Source organism: Myiozetetes cayanensis, unplaced genomic scaffold (assembly GCF_022539395.1).
Source record: "Myiozetetes cayanensis isolate MyiCay16 unplaced genomic scaffold, myiCay2020 scf6-25, whole genome shotgun sequence".
Lineage (NCBI taxonomy): Eukaryota > Metazoa > Chordata > Aves > Passeriformes > Tyrannidae > Myiozetetes > Myiozetetes cayanensis.
In genome coordinates this window covers 35,203,025-35,221,217 of record NW_026087853.1, presented here as the reverse complement: position 1 = coordinate 35,221,217, position 18,193 = coordinate 35,203,025, and the positions used below count along the sequence as shown (strand labels likewise).

The 18,193-nt window shown below is 39.4% G+C and overlaps 1 protein-coding gene across 4 annotated transcripts in view; it reads right to left on the bottom strand.

Moving 5' to 3' along the window:
* The window catches only part of UBR1 (ubiquitin protein ligase E3 component n-recognin 1), a 60,747-nt gene extending 43,476 nt beyond the window's left edge, over positions 1 to 17,271 (bottom strand). For all 4 annotated transcript variants that reach the window (XM_050335342.1, XM_050335344.1, XM_050335343.1 and 1 more), the window contains exons 1-4: positions 17,129 to 17,271; positions 6,191 to 6,447; positions 4,114 to 4,192; positions 2,726 to 2,836 (exon numbers count right to left, since the gene is read on the bottom strand). In XM_050335342.1, coding sequence (XP_050191299.1) covers positions 2,726 to 2,836; positions 4,114 to 4,192; positions 6,191 to 6,447; positions 17,129 to 17,209 — 528 coding nt within the window. In that variant the 5' untranslated portion in view covers positions 17,210 to 17,271. The remainder of the gene's footprint in view (positions 1 to 2,725; positions 2,837 to 4,113; positions 4,193 to 6,190; positions 6,448 to 17,128) is intronic.
* Between the last annotated feature and the right edge of the window lie 922 nt (positions 17,272 to 18,193).

Sequence of the window (18,193 nt, the reverse complement as noted above, 5' to 3'; positions counted from 1 at the left end):
TCTGCACTTAAAGAGCAATTAAAGGAATACTGGTTAGGATCATCCAGCAAAAAGTGCTTTTTGTTTGACAAGCATGGAATAAACACTTCTGCACTACCAGAAAACATGCTGGAAAAGAAATATGCAAGACATCTGCACCAAACGTGCTTTGCCACTCATTTCTTTTAATAAGCACTGTATGCTGAGAAAATTCCTACATTATGAATGTCCTTGATTCTGAAAACAGAGAACAAACCATAAGGTAATCCAAACATTCACAAGCCTCTTTGTCATAAAAAATCCATGACAGACAGGACTTTTCTCAAAAAAGAAAGATGGTCATGCAATGTAATCTTTCAAATAGTTACACACAGTATATATTAATATGCTGGTGCATTGCATTACTGTAGTGGTTGTATTTCTACTCTTTTACTAGAAAGTCGGCATACACTGACTGCATAATAGCTATATATATTGACAAAGAACTAGTAGGCAACCTTTTACTTCTTCAAAGTTAAGTAATTGTCTCATTATATGTTTTCTATCATTCACAACTCTCAGGTAGCACTTAATGTAGGAGTATGTTCCAGTTTATTTGACAGCAGTTGTAAAATAGCTTTGGACTTTCACAGCTCCATGACAGAAGTGATGAGCAAACAAATTCACTGCAGGCCAACCAAAGGACCTTATCAGAGACAGACAGAGAAATATTACTTGAAGAAGTAAGGGAGGTTCCTTGTTTCCTTATGATCACAGGTATGATTATATTTCTTAATTAAGTTGAAAACAAAGAGATACTGTGTTAGTTGTAGTCACTATTGATCCAATCTGTCCTTTAACTTTATCTCCATTGTATACAAATGCCCTGAAGAGTATTTTGAGCAGCTTATTTTCATCCAAACAAATAAAATGCTGAGGAGTCCTGAACACATGCAGTTTCCCCTCAAGCTTTGTTCAAACTCAGTTTTGAAAAAAAGCCCACAAAATTTGGACAGCATGATTTTAAACAGGAATGAAACAGCTTTTTTTGTAAAATTGCTAAAGGTTTCAGTGTTTTTCTTAACATTTGCTTTTTATTTCATTACAATGAAAAAGCTGTTCTAAAGGAAAGGGAAGTTAAAAGCACAGTATGCTGTCATAGATGCCGTGAGATCAAAGTCTATACTTTGCAGAGAAACAGGTTCCCTTGCAGAAAGTAAAAAGGACTCTGGTCAGAGTTGTTGGAACTAAAAAGTAATGTTATTCTCAAAAGTAAAGTGCTGAAACAACTGTTAGAAGAACTCATGCAGACCTAAATTTTAAAGGCAGGAGATACAATCTATTTTGTTTAGAACATCTTTGTTATATTTCTTGAGATGTGCTTCATAGGTGCATGTTCACCCAGGTATCTGTGAGCTTTCTTTTTGAGCCATCACAGTTGAAATCCATAATGAATCCAAGCTACTGTCTGTAAGACAAACTGGTGACCTGAGGAAAAAGTAGTATCACTTATCTAGGAGCAATGGAGATTTTTTGGCTGGAAACACTTAGTTCTCAAGTCGAAAAACACTTAATTCTCAACTGAGACATGAACATTTTGTGCTAAGACTGCTGCTGAATTCTCTTTGTGATATGATATGGACCTCTCCACGCTCTGCTAGAAATCTGATATTGAGCACCCTGTAGCATAAATTTTCCATAGTGTATCTAAAGGTGGCTTTGAAGCTGGTAGATGTGACTTCTGTACCTTCCTGTATGTCTTTATCAACACTACTAGCAATCTAGCACTCAAAAAAATCCTATTTTCTTTCAGAACACATGCATGGCAGAACAGACTTCAGTGAAGTAGAAGCAGGTAAGCTTTGCAGCAACGAGTTCCAAGTGATAAAAGGGTGATCCCTTCATGGAGCTTCAACTATTTTTATCTCTGAAATTCATTAATTATCGTGGTTTTTTTGAAGGATGAACAAGTGAAGGAAATCTTTGTCTCATTTTTCAGTAAATCCAGAGCTCTTTATTTATTTTCCATTTGACTTTTTTGCCAGATCATAAATAATAGCAGTTTTGCAACAAAACCATGAGAGTTAGGGGCCTATTTGCAATGAAAATGCTGAAGTTTTTTTGTCCTGATTATCTCAGACTGTAGCACTCTGTAAAAGCATCTGAAGCAAGTGATACACCTACATTTTCTTTGAGAATTCCTTATAAGATAGCACATTTCTCATTAAAATGCTCCTTTATGAGGTCCAATAAGCATGAGACATCCTAGCACAAGAGGTTAGTTTCAAGGCATAGAAACTTATTTTAGTCATGGTGACAGATCACACACCAGAAGTAACTGACAAAAACAGTTGTTCAGTAATGCAAAAAAGAGAAAATACTACTAAAATCAAGTACTACATCTAAACATTTACTAACCACTGGGAAACCAATTATTTGCAAATAAGAACTGCAAAAAGTTACACATATGGCAAAGAAAAGAGCAAGTGACTGCAGTTTTAATGTCAAATGAGAGACTGAAATGCACAAGACAGGTAGATGAAATTGTCTCCAAATAAGGAGGAAAAGAAACAAAAAAAGGAAAAAAAAATCAAAGGATGCCCAATATATGTTAGATCCCAAAAACCTTGACCAAAGAAATCCAGATTTCAACTTGACTGAACCTGCTACATGAATTTTACAATACACATACAGGAATAAGCACTTTTTAAAATAAAAAAGGTAATATTTAAAATATCTATTATTTCACTTTAAGCAATATTCTTACTTCTTTTGGAGAATTTGATGATCCAAGCTCATGCTTAGTGCACAGTGGTCCAGCCTTCCATGCCTCTGTATCCCCACAGTCACAAAATCCACCTCCAGTGGAGCTATGCATCTGTAAAAACCAGGTATTTCAGTCATGAAATATGCACATAAAAAAGCAAGAGAAAAAGAGAAATGCACATTATTTAAGTCAAACACAAGTATAAATACCTACTTAAAAAATAGAAGAGATGTTGCATAACCAATAGACTTACCACAACATTTTTCATTTTTTAGTTAAAAGGAGACTTATCAGAGGAGCAGCAGGGTAAAATGTAAACTATGAGCTGAAAATAAAGAAGGAAATACAGCTGCTGCTACAAAAAAGTATGCAAGTCTTAAATAAATTTAACTAGAAAGTAGGTGAAAAAGCCTATGATTGATGACTAAGTGTTTTATAAATGGCAAAATAATAATTTCTGGGTTTATTCCCGAAATTATAGAAAAGCTGCTTAATGTCTTTTTTACAAATTACTCCATAAAAAAATCTATCCCTTTTTTGGTCATGAAAGATAATTAAATTGCATACATAGTGCTTCTGTACATTTTCTTGTCTCTTGCATCAGACTTAGTCCAGTTTTAAAAATGACACAATATACTGTTTTTCATTTCTGCTTCCAAGGCTGCTGAAATTAGAGTTTCAGTGAAAAGGGCAAGCAAAAAAGGAGGCCTGGGAAGAAATCAGAAGATGACAATTTAGGCAGTAAGTTATCTAAGAATTATTTTAAAGAACCTTCTTTAATTAAAGCATGATAATCTTTCAAAGATAACGTAGATTTGGTTCAAAGATAATCAAAAGGATATCATGAAGAGATGATCCAGTTCTAGAACAATTTCCTCAAAAAAAAAGAAGAAAAAAAAACCTGATGCTTAACATTTGGTGTAACTTCATCATAGTCCACACTAAGCCAATAAGTAGTTTATGCAAATCTAAATGGGAGAACAAAGTGGGCATGTAGAAACTGCATTGTAAGTACTGAAGTAGTGGCCCTTGTATTTGCACGCTCATTCTAAATTTGCCAACAACACTAACTGGGACTTAGGACATGACTGCCATTTTCAGTCACAGTTTTTTGCTCTTACTTACACTTGTGTGATACTGCCAAAGAAAATAACAATAACATTCATAAACACTCCTTTAATCTTTGGTTCTTTAATTAGAAAGTTGCTGTTCTTAAAAGAGGCTTTACATACCTAGAAAGATGACAGGAGATTAACTAATTCAGAAATCCCGGAATTTCTTTTTTTTGTAACAATAAAATTACTAATGGTTTATATACAGTTTATTATATCCTCTAAAAAACTTCTCTAAAGCTACAAGTACCATTTCTTAAAATATTATTTTCCTACCTTGTACCGGTGATTCTTGTGAATGCTGTTCTGGAAGCAGTCAATACAGAGCACACAGGTTGGATCAACTGCGCAGTCTCTGCAAGAAAAATGGTAACTGTAACTGAAAAACTTTTTAAAACAAACACACGGAAGTTTCATGCACAAAAGAAAATGCTGCTCTGAAAAAAAACCTGGGATTGACAACACTTCAAATTATAAAAACATTGCCTACTCCATGCCACAGAAAGACGATAGTCTTGTTAGGTTAGAACTATGTATTCAAACCTGTTATATCAAATTCCCTCAAAAGCATGCTCATTTTCCACTTCTAAATCTTGCTGCTAACTTCTGGTTTTGCTAAGAATAAGTAGCTATTAAAACCCATGAGGACTCCAAATTAACCTTTATTATTGCTTCCAACATCTGTAGTCAGTTTGCCAATTAAACTTCTGCTACACTTCTGTTGGGCTATGTTTCTAACTTCTAGAACAGTTAGAAATTAAAATTTAAAGAGAATTTCTTTATTAAATGAGCCAGGAATATGTATTTTGAAATTTAATCTCAAAAGCTTCAGTCATGCACTTAAATACCAGAAAATCTGGAACTACACTCATAGGCAATCTAATTCCATTTTTTCTGTTCCACACACATACTTTTTTTTATATTGCATTTTTCCTTAAAACATGGTTGCTTTTTTCTTTAAATGCTGTTTCATCCTCTGCAAAATGTGGATGACAGGTGCTAAATGACAGCATATCAAGTTTTTACTTTACACCACTGTTCAACATTTAGCTCAAGCCTCTTTTACAATACAACTAAAATAGCATGGTAATTCTGATTACAGAAATAACTTCCTTTCAAACCCTCAGATTCTAATAATCATTACAATAATTTTATACTTCAGTAACATTCATTTATTACCATAAATCTACTGAAAGGTGAGTTAAAAGAAAGAAAAATGAAGTTAGAAGTGCCTGCTAGATTTGAATGCCCAATTCATGATGCTTAGACTTTAACAGTTCAGAGTATCTATTATTTTTAGCATTTTAAGTCTAAAGCAAATGTATAGCTAGCTTCAACTGCAGTAGTACAAACATACAGTATCCTGTATAAATACTACCACATTTTTGCAAGACAGAAACTCAAAAAACTAAGAAAAACAGCCCTCTTCTGAGATACAGAGCTTTGTCTTTTTGCCTGCTATCACACAAGAACTCCGCAGAGGCAGGAACAGAATTATTCCTGCTACAGCAGCACTAAACTGCCTTGCCCATCCTTTTCCTTCATACAACTGTCACACTCACTAAACACTGCCTCGTACACACAGAAGGACATCTTCAAAGACTTTTCTCCTTTCATACACGGCACTAACTTATTCCTGGAAAAAGCTGCAGAGTGTGTGACTGATTAAAACTTTACAGTATAATTCCTAAACATAACGTTTACAGAAAGCTTTCATTCTGACACTGCCTACATTCTAAGGGCTGGATTTTTTAGCCACAATAATATTTCTTATCCTTAATAGTATTCCTGAGTAAACTTTCTAGGCATTTAAAATAAACCAAAAAATAGAATAAACTATGACAATAGCATCATCCTAATGCTCATGAATTGCCAGCACAGTTGCAATATTTACATTCACCACAAAGACAGCTGGCTTTTTTATATCAATGTTATAATTATACTAATTGTTTATATAATTGTATTAATATGAATTCATAAAGTAAATTATATCAAAGCAGCGAGCTACTATCTTTAGTATACTCCAGGATGAGAAGAAAGGTGAATAAAAAATGACCATTGTCACACAGCTTAAGCAAAGGACTGATGACACTCAGAAATGCAGGATTCTGTTTCAGACTTTAAAAGAGTGAGTACAGTACTGTAGACAGATTTTTATGCCTCTTCTCCCTCCGTTCAGCTACAGACCCCATACTGATACCCTATCATCCAACATCTTTAACAAATGGCTTTCAGTATCCTTTCCATTTCCTTCCCCATTTCTCTGCCAGAGCCTTCTTTTCATATGCATTTAAATGACTTTGCTGCATTAACTCACACGGGAACATTTATGATAACACACCTTCATTCTTACCTGCAAGAGTATGTTGTCTCCCCTCCTTTGAACACCTTTCCACAGAGCTGGGAGGTTCCACTCTGTTGTAGTTTCTCCAGGAACATATCTGGGTCCTCCCCAAACAAATAACACTCCAGGGGATATAATATTGATGCCTGGACCATTTCTTCTTGTTTCTCTAGCAAGGGGTCCATTTCAGCTGAGTAAATATTTGGCACATGTTTTGCCAAGCACTGTAAAAATGTGGTTTGGAAGTCGAATCTTTCATCACACCACTGCAAAAAAAAGTACACCCACAGATAAACATAAAAAAAATAAATATGAAGAAAATAGGATTAAGCACTTCTGATGCAGAAAAGACTTCCGAATTCATGGTAGAAGTCAGTTCTGTGAGCAATAAAATCCAAGAAACCATGGTTTCCCAAGAATTTCTCTCCTATTTTCCTTTTAGTACCCACAGAGCAACCTGTATTCCTTTGAAGTCTTCTGCTAAAACACTCCAAGGCAAGAGCTGGCAAGTGCTATATTACTGTAGAATAACCTGTGCATCAATGAATTTCCAACTACATGCTTCCCAACAGGCCAACCAATACACAAATCTCAATGTCTGTTCAGCTGCAAACAAATAGAAAGAACAGCAGCTACAGCTGGAAAAAGTTTGGGATTTGTTCCTTAGCCTGCTTATAGTCACAAAACATGTACCAACTTAATGGTCTTGGAAAGTCTTGTCAAACTGCCCATCAGAAGTCAATTGCCACTGAAGGAGAAAGAAGTCCAAATTATTATATAAGCTTAAAGTCCTTGGCAAACCAGACGAAAATGCAATTTCATTTTTATAAGACAATTAATGAAAGCGCTTGTGTTTTGGCTTGAGGTTCTTAGTCCCTAATTTTACTTGCATCTTCTCTACTTCTCTGAACCATTCTCTTTGATTGTCCTATTTCTGTCTTTCAAGTCTAAATATTCTTTCTTTCACATTATTCCCATTATTTACAAATAACTTTTGTTTTTTCCCCATTACAAATCAGATAATAAGGCTCCTAAAGACACCATCCTTTAATACACAACCTTGGTTTATGTCCAAAAATCACAGAATATCCTAAGTTGGAAGGGACCCACATGGAACATCAACACAGGACAACTCCATGAATCACACCATATGCCTGAGAGCATTGTCCAAATGCTTCTTGAACAGTGGCAGAATTAGAGCCAGGACCACTTCACTGGGAAGCCTGTTCCACTGCCCAATCACCCTCTGGGTGAAGCACCTTTTTCTAATATCCAACCTAAACCTGCCCTGATACAGCTTTGGGCCATTCCTTCGGCTCCTGTCACCAGGACCCACCAGTGACTGATCTCTCTCAGTGAAGAGATCAGTGCCTGTCCCTCCAGTTCCCCTCATGAGGAAGCTGTAGAGTCTGACGAGGTGTCCCCTCAGTCTCCACTTCTCCAGGGTGAATAGACCAAGTGACCTCAGCCACTCCTCGTACAGCTACTCCTCAAGGCCCTTCACCACCTTTGCAGCCCTCCTTTGGACACTCTCTAACAGCTTTATATCTTGCTTAGACTGTGGTGCCCAAAACCACACACAGGACTCAAGATAAGTGGGGAAAAAAAAAAAAGTAGGTAAATTCATAAATAGCTTTAAAGGGAATTCCCTCTAGGCCAACAAGCAGGAAATGAGCAAAGTAACCACTACAGAGTTCAGACTGAAAGAAAGCTCAAATAAAATTAAAGGGCAAAAATGCACATCACATTATATGAAACGCAAGAAATCCTCAACTCTGACTTAAAAAGAAACCTACATCAACTGACTCAAGACAGAGATCATAGAATCATAGAATGGTTTGGGTTGGAAGGGATCTTAAGGATCATTTAGTTCCAAACCCCTGCCATGGGCAGGGGTGCTTTCCTCCAGTCCAGGTTGCTCAAAGCCCTGCCCAACCTGGTCTTTAACACTTCCAGGGATGGAGCATCCACAGCTTCTCTGGGAAACCTGTTCTAGTGATAACTGACTAAATAATAGAATTTTAATACTACAATAGAATAAATAATATAAGGTTACAGTTTCCTAATTTACTACCTACATTAGAAGTGTTCTTCAAAATCAGAAATGAACCTAAGAACATACGCAGTCAGAAGTGCTGCAATCCCAGTATTCTGAAAACCAGATCTGCAGCAAACATCACGTAAAAACCTCATCTTTGTTTTTTGGAAAACTGTATGTCTATCTCACGTACACAAGTCTAAGAACTGCCTACACAGAAAATCTAAAGGGAAAAAACAAAAATGAGATACCATATTGAAGCAGCCTAGATTAATAATAACACATCTGATTTAAGATGACTGGAAGTGAATTACTCCTTTCATAATTAAACTCTATAATATAATGTTCTTCCTTAAACATGTTTCCTCCTGTAGTTTGCTTTTATCTCACCTGTACCGTACTATGGCATTAACAAATTCCCCTCCCAATTTGGTTACTGTATTTTTCAAATGTGGGAGGGTGGGATGTGACCCCTTGGCATACACTCTTTCCAAAGCTAAACAGAATCCCAGTCTGTAGCCCTTCTGTCTTAATAAGTCATGTTCCCAAGGGATGGTGTAAGTTTAGATTCTGTTTTGCTGGTCCAAAGCACGTCACAGCTTCAAGAAACACAGAAAATCTGCCAGAAGGGTAGAATGGGGTTCTCACACACTCTAACTCACAAGCATTTCAAGCATTCCTGTGCAAAGCCTTTAATTCTGCTTAAATGTTGTCTTGAGAAGGGAGGACAGGAAGTAGGGAAGGAGGGGGAACAAGGGAAGAAACAGAACTCTCTCAAGCAGGCTGTCTGTCTTCTGGTGAACACACTAAAATACATCCTCAACCCATACAGCAACCAGGAAATATCCATTATATTCACAAGAGAAACAAGAACATTATTTTTCTTACTTCTAAAAGCTGCACCAGGGTAAACATCGGACCTATCCCATAACCTCTGTGCTTCCTAGGAGAAGTAACTTAATCCTTTTGTGAAAAATCTGTTTAGCATACTATATTCAACTGTATAAAATTACATACAAAACTACCAACTATACAAAAGCTGCCAAATACAGCACACCCCTAAGTTATAACTGACTGTCCAATGCCAGTTTGGTCCCCTTGTACATATATATTGAAATTCAAGTTTGAATACCTCAACTAACAGTGTGAGTAGCTAACTGAGGAAAGCCCAGAAGAAGCAGGTCTGAATACACTCTGCTCCAACTTACACTACTCCACTGGAACACATTCTGAATTTAGGGAAAAATCACTTCCACATACATTTTAAGCAAATTAGAGCTTCATCTCAAATCTGAATTCTGAAATTTCGCAGCTTTTAAATATTTGTATTAGTGACCTTAGAAGAGTTCTTTGGGTGGGCCTCTTGGTCATTTTCTCACTTCTAATGAGTTAGCCAAAGAAGCAGCCATGCCATCACATGGCCCATACACACATACATACACATGGCCCATAAATAAAACCCCCACAACCAACCACCTGAATGAGCTGAGGGAGTCATCACCCCAATGGCACAGCACCACCTTTCTGCAGAAGGAGCAACATCCACACCATGTCCGTGGACATTCCCAAGTCTTGAAAACAGCAGGCAAAGGCGGCATTCAGGAACCTGACGCTAGTGAACAGTGTATGTCAAAGACATGCTTTGCCTCCTGTCTCTTCTTCTATACTCTAACCTTCTCCAGGCCCATCTCTTCTCCTCCTTTAATCACATGTTCCTGTCACATACGCCTTTTTAAAGATGAGGATAATCCTCAAACTGCATGAAAGAGGAAGAAAAAGGGAGACAGGAGGAACTGCACAGCTATGTTTCTCAAGCGTAAACAATTCTGTCAAAAGAGGAGAGACACAGCAAGCACTTCATCCAAGACAACTGATTTGTGCTGTACAAGAAAAGCTGTCATCCGTAATCTTTAATGGTTCTTCAGAAGAAAACTGTGGAAGAAGCAGTACCTCACAGTACCACTTGAGAATGAATCATTAAGTCATAATCTTGTCTTGCATGGGAAACATGTCCTCCTCTGGGGGATCAGATTACTACTATTTCTTCCCATGTGTAAGCATATAGACACCTTCTCAAAAGTGAATTCCAACCAAACACATAGGTTTCTTATACATGTAAAAGGACAGTTACTAGGCTTTTTAAAAACCCTTTAAATAAGCATAGTGTCAAGAGGACGAGGAATTATATTTGCCTACACATACTGCTATAAAATATATAAAATATCTGTCACTGACATAGCAAATATATCCACATCCAATTTTGTCTTTCACAAACACATTCATTTATGAATACTACAAATAACAACATGAATGAGAGCTAAGGAAGTATATAAGGAAAAAGAGAAAAAAGGTAACAAACTCTCTCAATTCACTTTTCATCTGCAGACCAAGCATCAAATGAGATTTCTTGACAGTATGACAGACTTTCTTTATCATTGCAGAGGTTTATTATGTACATTAATTCAGTAGCCATTGCTTCCACGACAATTTTTGATTTACCTTCTAGGTACAGTTCCCTTTGAATTTTAAAGTCTTTTCAAGCTGACAGCTTGTATTAGGCAATACTGCAAAAGGCAGCTCTGCTTTAACTACACTGATTGACAAGCTGATCTTTTAGTGCACAAGCAACTGTGTAAATTTCAAGACTGTATTTTTAGATCTATACATTAATCTAATCAGTGAAAAGAATGAATGGTAGTATCTATAAACATTAAGTAACAAATCATGAAGGAACAGACACTTCCAGTAACACAAACTAAAACCTGCACCTGGTCCAATACTCCAGTTAAAAGGAGGAATAAAAAAGCTTAGTTTTGTATAACATAACTCTGTCAAGCATGAGATGAAAATACCAGCTGCCTGTCATAACAGCAAGTAGATGTAGTATTTTAAAAGTAAATACTAAAAATGCTGGGGACATACTGATTTCAAGCAATTCACCATAAATATCAAATGCAAAAGGTTGCTTTACTTGAATGCACAGAGCAGTTGTTACTAATGAAACAGAGATTAGCAGGACAACAGATCTCAGAAAACTTATTCTGATACTGTCTAAGCAATTGTGGAAACATAAAAGACATTTTAAAAGGACAAATACACAGAAGTTCTTATATAAGTATGCAGAATACTTAAAACTTCTTTAGAAAGGAACCTTCAAAACATTCTTAAACTAACACTTCCATATTAGGTTCTGCTTTTAAAATTTTAGTTCAATTTTTCCTTCTCATTATTTTGGCTTAAAATTATCAGTTTCCTAATGCACTGAAAATAAGATTCAATTGAGTACAGAACACCTAGGCATTATTTTTAGTAAAAATAACCAGGAGACAAGGCAATCTGCTTCAGCCTCAAAGATACATATTCCCCAAAGAAAAGGCTTCCAGAATAAGTACTAGTAATTAATTAGCATATTTCTTCTTCCCTGCCTTAAATCAAACTGAACTTGTTTTTTAGGAGCATAAATTCTACCATCTCTGGAAGGGCATGGTTCAGGGAGTTAAAACGGAAACTTGTTCATTTGTTTTGTCACATTCATAATGTGTTTCACATTCTCCAACAAAGTATAGACAATGTTTTAGCAGAGAATCTAAGCTTTAAAAATTACTGTTTAGAACTCAAACACAAAATTTCTGTTTTCTGGCACATCGGTCACATAGCTTCTTTACACAGTGTAGCTAAAAAACCAAACCATAATACCAAACTTTGGTCTGCTCTAGATATCAGTACTTACACTGAAAGAAGCAAGTTTGGTTTTAGAAGTTATTTTCTATTGCCACAACATGGCTAACACTCAAGACTGTCTAACGTCCTAACAATAGCATCAACTCTAATCTGAAGACAAAAAAGAACTGTTTGATCTCAATATTCATTTACACTTTGGCCTCTAAGACATAGCAGGGTTGCCTGCTTTCACGTCAAAAGGTGCTTTAATGATGCAGGTGTTTGCCCACTGGGAATAGACTCAAAACCAGTTCAGACTACTAAAGCTTTGTCTACAGTAGAATCTACCTCAATTCTAGTTGTCCTCAATGAATCCCAGCTTTGCTGAACCAGAGCAAATCAGTGACCAGCCAGAGAACGACAAGTAACCACCAGCACCACCCGTTATCATTTCAGCTGCTGGACAGCTAAAAGTCATGTCTGCTGCAAGGTAAATAGACCCAAGCTGCAAAACCTCTTGGAAACTGCAGGTCCCGTGTCACTTCTAAATCACAGACATCTCCAAAATCACCTAAATGCAGCTGCAGTTCCTGGGTATAAGCACCTGAATGCAAACAAGTGCCCAAGGAGACTACTGGAGTTAAACCATGGTCTGTAGTTCTCTCTGCCGTGCTACAGGCATCTCTCTTGTACCTCCCTAGCAAATGGACACTCCAGCCTAAATGCGCTACAGAATTAGGAGGATGCTACTAAGTAGGTTCAAAATGCAAAATATAGTCAGAAATTCTAGAATTAATTTCCAAGTCTTTGAGGTATGCAATCTAGTCACCTCTAATGTTCAATTTTTTTTTTGGTCAAACCTGCATGTGGTAGATAGCAATGTACAATTAACAACAGAGAAAACAGGAATTCGGTATCACATAGTAAAGCAAAACAATAGATAAAATACATATTTTGGGGGAAAAGTTATTCTCCCTATAAAAGTAGCAAAATCATCATCTTTGCAGAGTTATCTGTAATATTCTGTGAGACAAAATTTGAACTTTTTAAGTTCTGACTATGAACATTTACAGATAATTTTTGTTTCTAGAGAAACAAAGTAAAGAAATACTTTGATTCTTTCCTTGTTTGATCCTTAACATCCATGCTGTGGCCTTCTACCCTTAAAGGAACAAGGTATCTGTGAAATGTCTTAGCACCAGGTTGCACTTCAAAACATGCATCTACAGTGAATATTTACAAAGAAGTAATTAATTAATATGGGGGGGAACAATGACTGAAAACAACAACAGTAAGTTTTTTAATTTATTTCTGTGTACTCAAACTCGTCTTACAAACACCCAATTTCCCAATTATCATTCATTTTACAGTCCACTGTATACATAGTCTAAACCTGCTGTGAATGAATGTATAAAATTCAGGTGACTCTATCCATATTTAGCACTCACTCAGCATCTCTCAAACACTCCCTTATACACCAAATCCAACCTGTTTATCCCTAACTTCTCTACTGCTCTGGCATCTAGGAGTCACTGAAAGTCGCATGCTATCAGTAACATCCACTCACAGCTACATTCTCCTGGAGCCGCTTACCTCTCACAACCGTAATACTGTAACGATATTGCAGCAACCATACCTTGGGCACTTTATCCAGACTTGAGCAAAGGTAACAGATACTTTTACAATCACCGTTCACCCCTGCACTAACAAAAGGCACAAACATTACCAAAAAGTATGAGTAAACATGAAAGCAACAAGGAAGAAAAAAGCCACAGCACTGCTCGATGCCACAACGAAGAGTGCTAAATATACAGGGATGCAAACAGGACCTGGGCAATGCTCCAGTTACCTGTTGCAACTTTCATGGGCTCCACTTCCTGGATGCAGACACAAGTGTACAGCTTACACTGTTCTGTTAATGTGCTGCACTTTCTAAATACAGTGCTTTTGATTAAATGCATTTCAGGGCTTAATTACACTAAAGGATATGCTGGTTTATCTAAAGGTGAGATTTTAAACAAATTTAGCTCAACAAAGTGATGTAAAATTATATAGACGTGTCATCTGGTCTAAGCAGGTTAATTCAGTTTAGGAGAATTTCCATGTAAAACTGGAAATCACTGCAATTCCAACTCAGATGCCTGGCTCAAATTTCACTAAATTCAAGAAATAACCTGCTCATGATTATGAATATGCCCTCAATATTACTACTTGATTACAACATATCCGCAGTAGCAAGACTGCTCATGCATTTTCTCAACTATTTAATAGCATTGAACAACCCAAAAGATCTGAAATACTTCAGAATGCACAAGCACCTGTATCGCGTTTTACTTCCCAAAACTGAAATCCAAAATCTTCCTGTCTTTAAAGGAAATATCCTGATAATAAAGGTTTTCCGTTCTTGTACACCACTACCGCACTTACATCTTATCTTTTGTTTAGGAGTATTGAATGATGGCAAAACATGAGACTTTCAAAAAATAAAATCCCTTTTCTTCACAAATATTACTAAGAAGATACACATACATAAAAATTTGAAGATTTAGTATATATTAAAATCTTTGAAATAGTTTAGTGTCTAAGCCCTGCTCATATATTCCAACCAGCAGCCAGCAAAGCAGGCAGGAGTCAAATTGGAATTTGTTTAGAATACAGATGGACAAACAACCGAAGGGCTGGATCCAGCATGCAAAGCAGGCTTTTGTTAGGCCATCAGCAGTGCCTGCTAGCCAGCTACTAGACAAGCCAAGTCCAGCCCATCAGTCAGCCAAGCAGACCTTGGATCCTGTTGGGAGAGAAAAGCAAGTAAGCTTAAGTTTGGTAGAGAGGGTGTATTAGTAGGTCAGTGCCCAAATTCAGCCCACTCTCTTTCAGGAAGCAATACAGCCACCATGGAGAAGCAGGGGGCAGAGACAGCACCTGACTTAACTAATGCAGTGAAACACCAACTCAGGTATTTCCAACTACTGTCATTCAACCTGAAGAGCTGGAGTCAAGGGCAGAGAGGAAACCCCAGAGTTGGGCTGGGTTCAGAAGAGTTTATTACCTGAGTCATCACCATCCACTCCAAAATCAGGCTGACTCCTGCAGAATCATTCAGGTAGTCCTGCATCATGTGCCCAGTGCTCTGGGAAGGTTTGCAGCCAGATGGTTGCAGCCAGATGTAGTGCTGCACTGCAACCAACAGCACCCAAAGCCAGAGAAGAACGAGGAGAGCAAGAGACAGTCTGAACAGGCTGACACTGAGACAGATTTGACAAGAACAGTAAGGCCAAAGCTCACTCTATTCAGTCAGTTTTCTTCTCCACACTCTCTCAAATTCCCAATTCTAGTAGCACAGCAAAAGGACATTTCAGACCAGCTGTGCACAGCGAAAGCACAAGTCAGTCACAATATGTTAGTTCCACCTAACTAGTACCATCCCTAGTACAGCAGTAAATTGGGTGTACTGTTTCCAGATTACAGCTGTCTCTGGCAACTCTTTAGCCAGGTTTGCAATCTAACATCATGAATGCTGTCAGACACGACCTAAGTACCTATCCCAGGTTCCTCTTCTCCCTTAATACACTCTCACTCCATACTCCCTGCCAAAATTCCTGCAGTTTGCTCAGATATACAGCAGACAACACAGTCTGGGTGGTCAACCACCTCTCTCGGAATAACAGTAATTCTGGCCCACTGGCTCTCAATTGGCTGAAATCACATAAAAACTAAGACAACTTAGTGGAGCAACATCATCTTTGAGCAGCTGGGGATTCTTCAACATCTCTTTTTCACAATAACACAGTTACCAGTTTTATGCATTGCTTGGGCTAACTCAGCCTCTCACATCCCCAAATAACAAAAGGTTGATTTCATTGCTTTGCTGCTGATTGCAGCTATCACCCTCAGTACCACTCTGACTCTATATACATGGCTCTCAAGCTTAAGAAATCATCTGACTCAGGTTGCAATTTTTGACACTATATAACGCAATCAAGCTACATTTTTCCTAGTTTAAAATTGAAACATTTCTAATATAGAATAACACTCCACACCTAGGCCTGTTATGGCCACAGAAATATACTTAAGGATGCAGTCCTGAGGACTGGGTCATTTCTAATGATTTGCAGATATTCTTACAATTCTGAGGAAAAATGCAACAAAAAATGGCTGTCACATGCAAGACAAGTAAACACCATCAGTAAACACCTTCCCACTTTTATTAATGTTGTGTAGCATCATGCAAAAAGCAGCTATTCTACAGGTTTGCCAATGCCCAACTTTAAAACATCTGCAGTCACAAATTTCAAAACTATACTGCGTGTGCAGATTGTTACAGAAAAATGGAACATAAAATGCAAGGTTTCTGATACATATCCATCTGACTTTCTTAAAGTCACAGCCTTCAGTTTTAAACTCCTCTATCAAGTGTTTTGAACACAGTAATCACTACACAAGGTTGTGAAGGAAAGCACAGAAGGCATTTACACTAGACAGGGTCAACACCAAATTCTGTTCAATAATGGAATACTATAGCCTTAGGTGAACAAAATAATTCACAGAATGAAAAAAAAAAAGAGGAGATCTCTGTTCAGCAAATAAACAACTGTCTTCATCTACATCCTTTCTAAACAATACTATTTGCTGCCCCATTCTCATTCTGCAAAACAGTCATTTGTTATTCGCTCTTTTTTTGTTCCATAGTAAAGTCACCTTTAATTAAGAAAGGTAAAGGATAAAAGATGCACATATACACCACAACGCTTTAAGGACGCAGGAGAGTCTCTGAAGGTTTCTGAAGTTTGATCTCACTTAATTACGTAGAGGTCAAGTGAGACACAGGGGTGTCTTACTTGGGTGTCCCCCACCCACAGGGGGTGGGAGATGCTGCTTCCCCCTGGGCCGCCTGACAGCGGCTGTCCGGGCCCGGGGCACGGCTGGCTCTCCTCTCCCAGGGCAGACCCGGCGGCCGCCGGACCCGCAGCCAGCGCAGGCCCCGGGACCGGGTGCGCTCCCCTCAGCCGGCGGCGGCACCGCGGGGCAGCGGGCCGCCCGCTCCGGCCCCACCGCCCTGGCCCGTGCCGCCGCCCGCCGGCTACGGCGGGTGCCTGGGGGCGCGTCCCGACCCCCCGCGGCACCGCTCGGCAGCTCCGGGGAGCCAGCCCTGCTCGCCCGAGCGCCGGGGCGGCAGCGAGGGCAGGGCACGGGCTGCCCCTGAGCGCGGGCAAGGGGAACCGCGGCGCGGCGCCGGGCTGCGGCCTCACCATAGCTCGCTCGGGGGACTGCGCGGGGGCCCGGCCGCCCGCCGCTCCCGCTCCGGGACCTCCGTCGGCTCCGTCCGCCATTTTGAGAGCGAGGGACGCGGCCGGCGGCGCCGTCACGGCCCGGAAGGAGCCGCCGCCGTCGCCGTCACCGGGCGCGGCGCCCGCAGCCAGGGCCCGCCCCGCGCGCAGCCGCCGCGGCGCTCCGGCAGCGCCTCCCGCTGCCCACGGGCACGGCGGGCCGCGGCCGTTGGGGTGGCCGGCGGGCGGAGCGCGCGTTGGCTCTGCCTGCTCCTCTGCGGGCACCTAAAACTGCACCGCGTGGGCGTTCACTTCGCGCCCTGCCATTACGGAATCAGAGAATCGATTAGATTGGAAAAGACCTCTAAGATAATCAAGTCCAAGCCGTGACCGAGCGCTACCATGTCAATTAGACCACGGCCACAAATGCCACATCCAGTCTTTCCTTAAACACTTCCAGGAACAGTGACTCCACCACCTCCCTGAGCAGTGTATTCCAACGTCTCATCACCCTCTCTATGAAGAAATTCTAACTAATGTCCAACCTAAATCTCCCCTGGTACAGCTTATGTCCTCTCATCCTATCGTTAGTTGCCTGGGAGAAGAGGCCAACCGCTGCCTGGCTAGCAAGATAATAACATAAGTAATTTCATATACTTGGGTGCAGAGTCGCACCACTTCTGGAGACTTGGCTCCCATATGTCTCCTGTATGGGCTAAGCAAAGGCAAAATTTTACAAACTGGGTACAAGGGTAGGATGCAACAGTAGGTTTGAGCAAAGGCCTGTCTCCAAGATTAAATTTTTTCCTCCACATCTCCTTCCTACAGCATATTGTAACTGTTCTGAGTACTCTGCACTTGCTACTTTTGCAGAAGATTAAGGCATTCAGGACCCGGCCTAAGCGCTGCTGGAAGTTTTCCAGATTGTTGCGGTCTAGTTGCAGTTTCCTGTGTTTGTACCTTCTTAAGGCTGGGCAAATAGGCAAACAGCTATAGCACTTGACCTTGAGGGTATACATATCCACCTGTCCACCTATCAAATGCCTG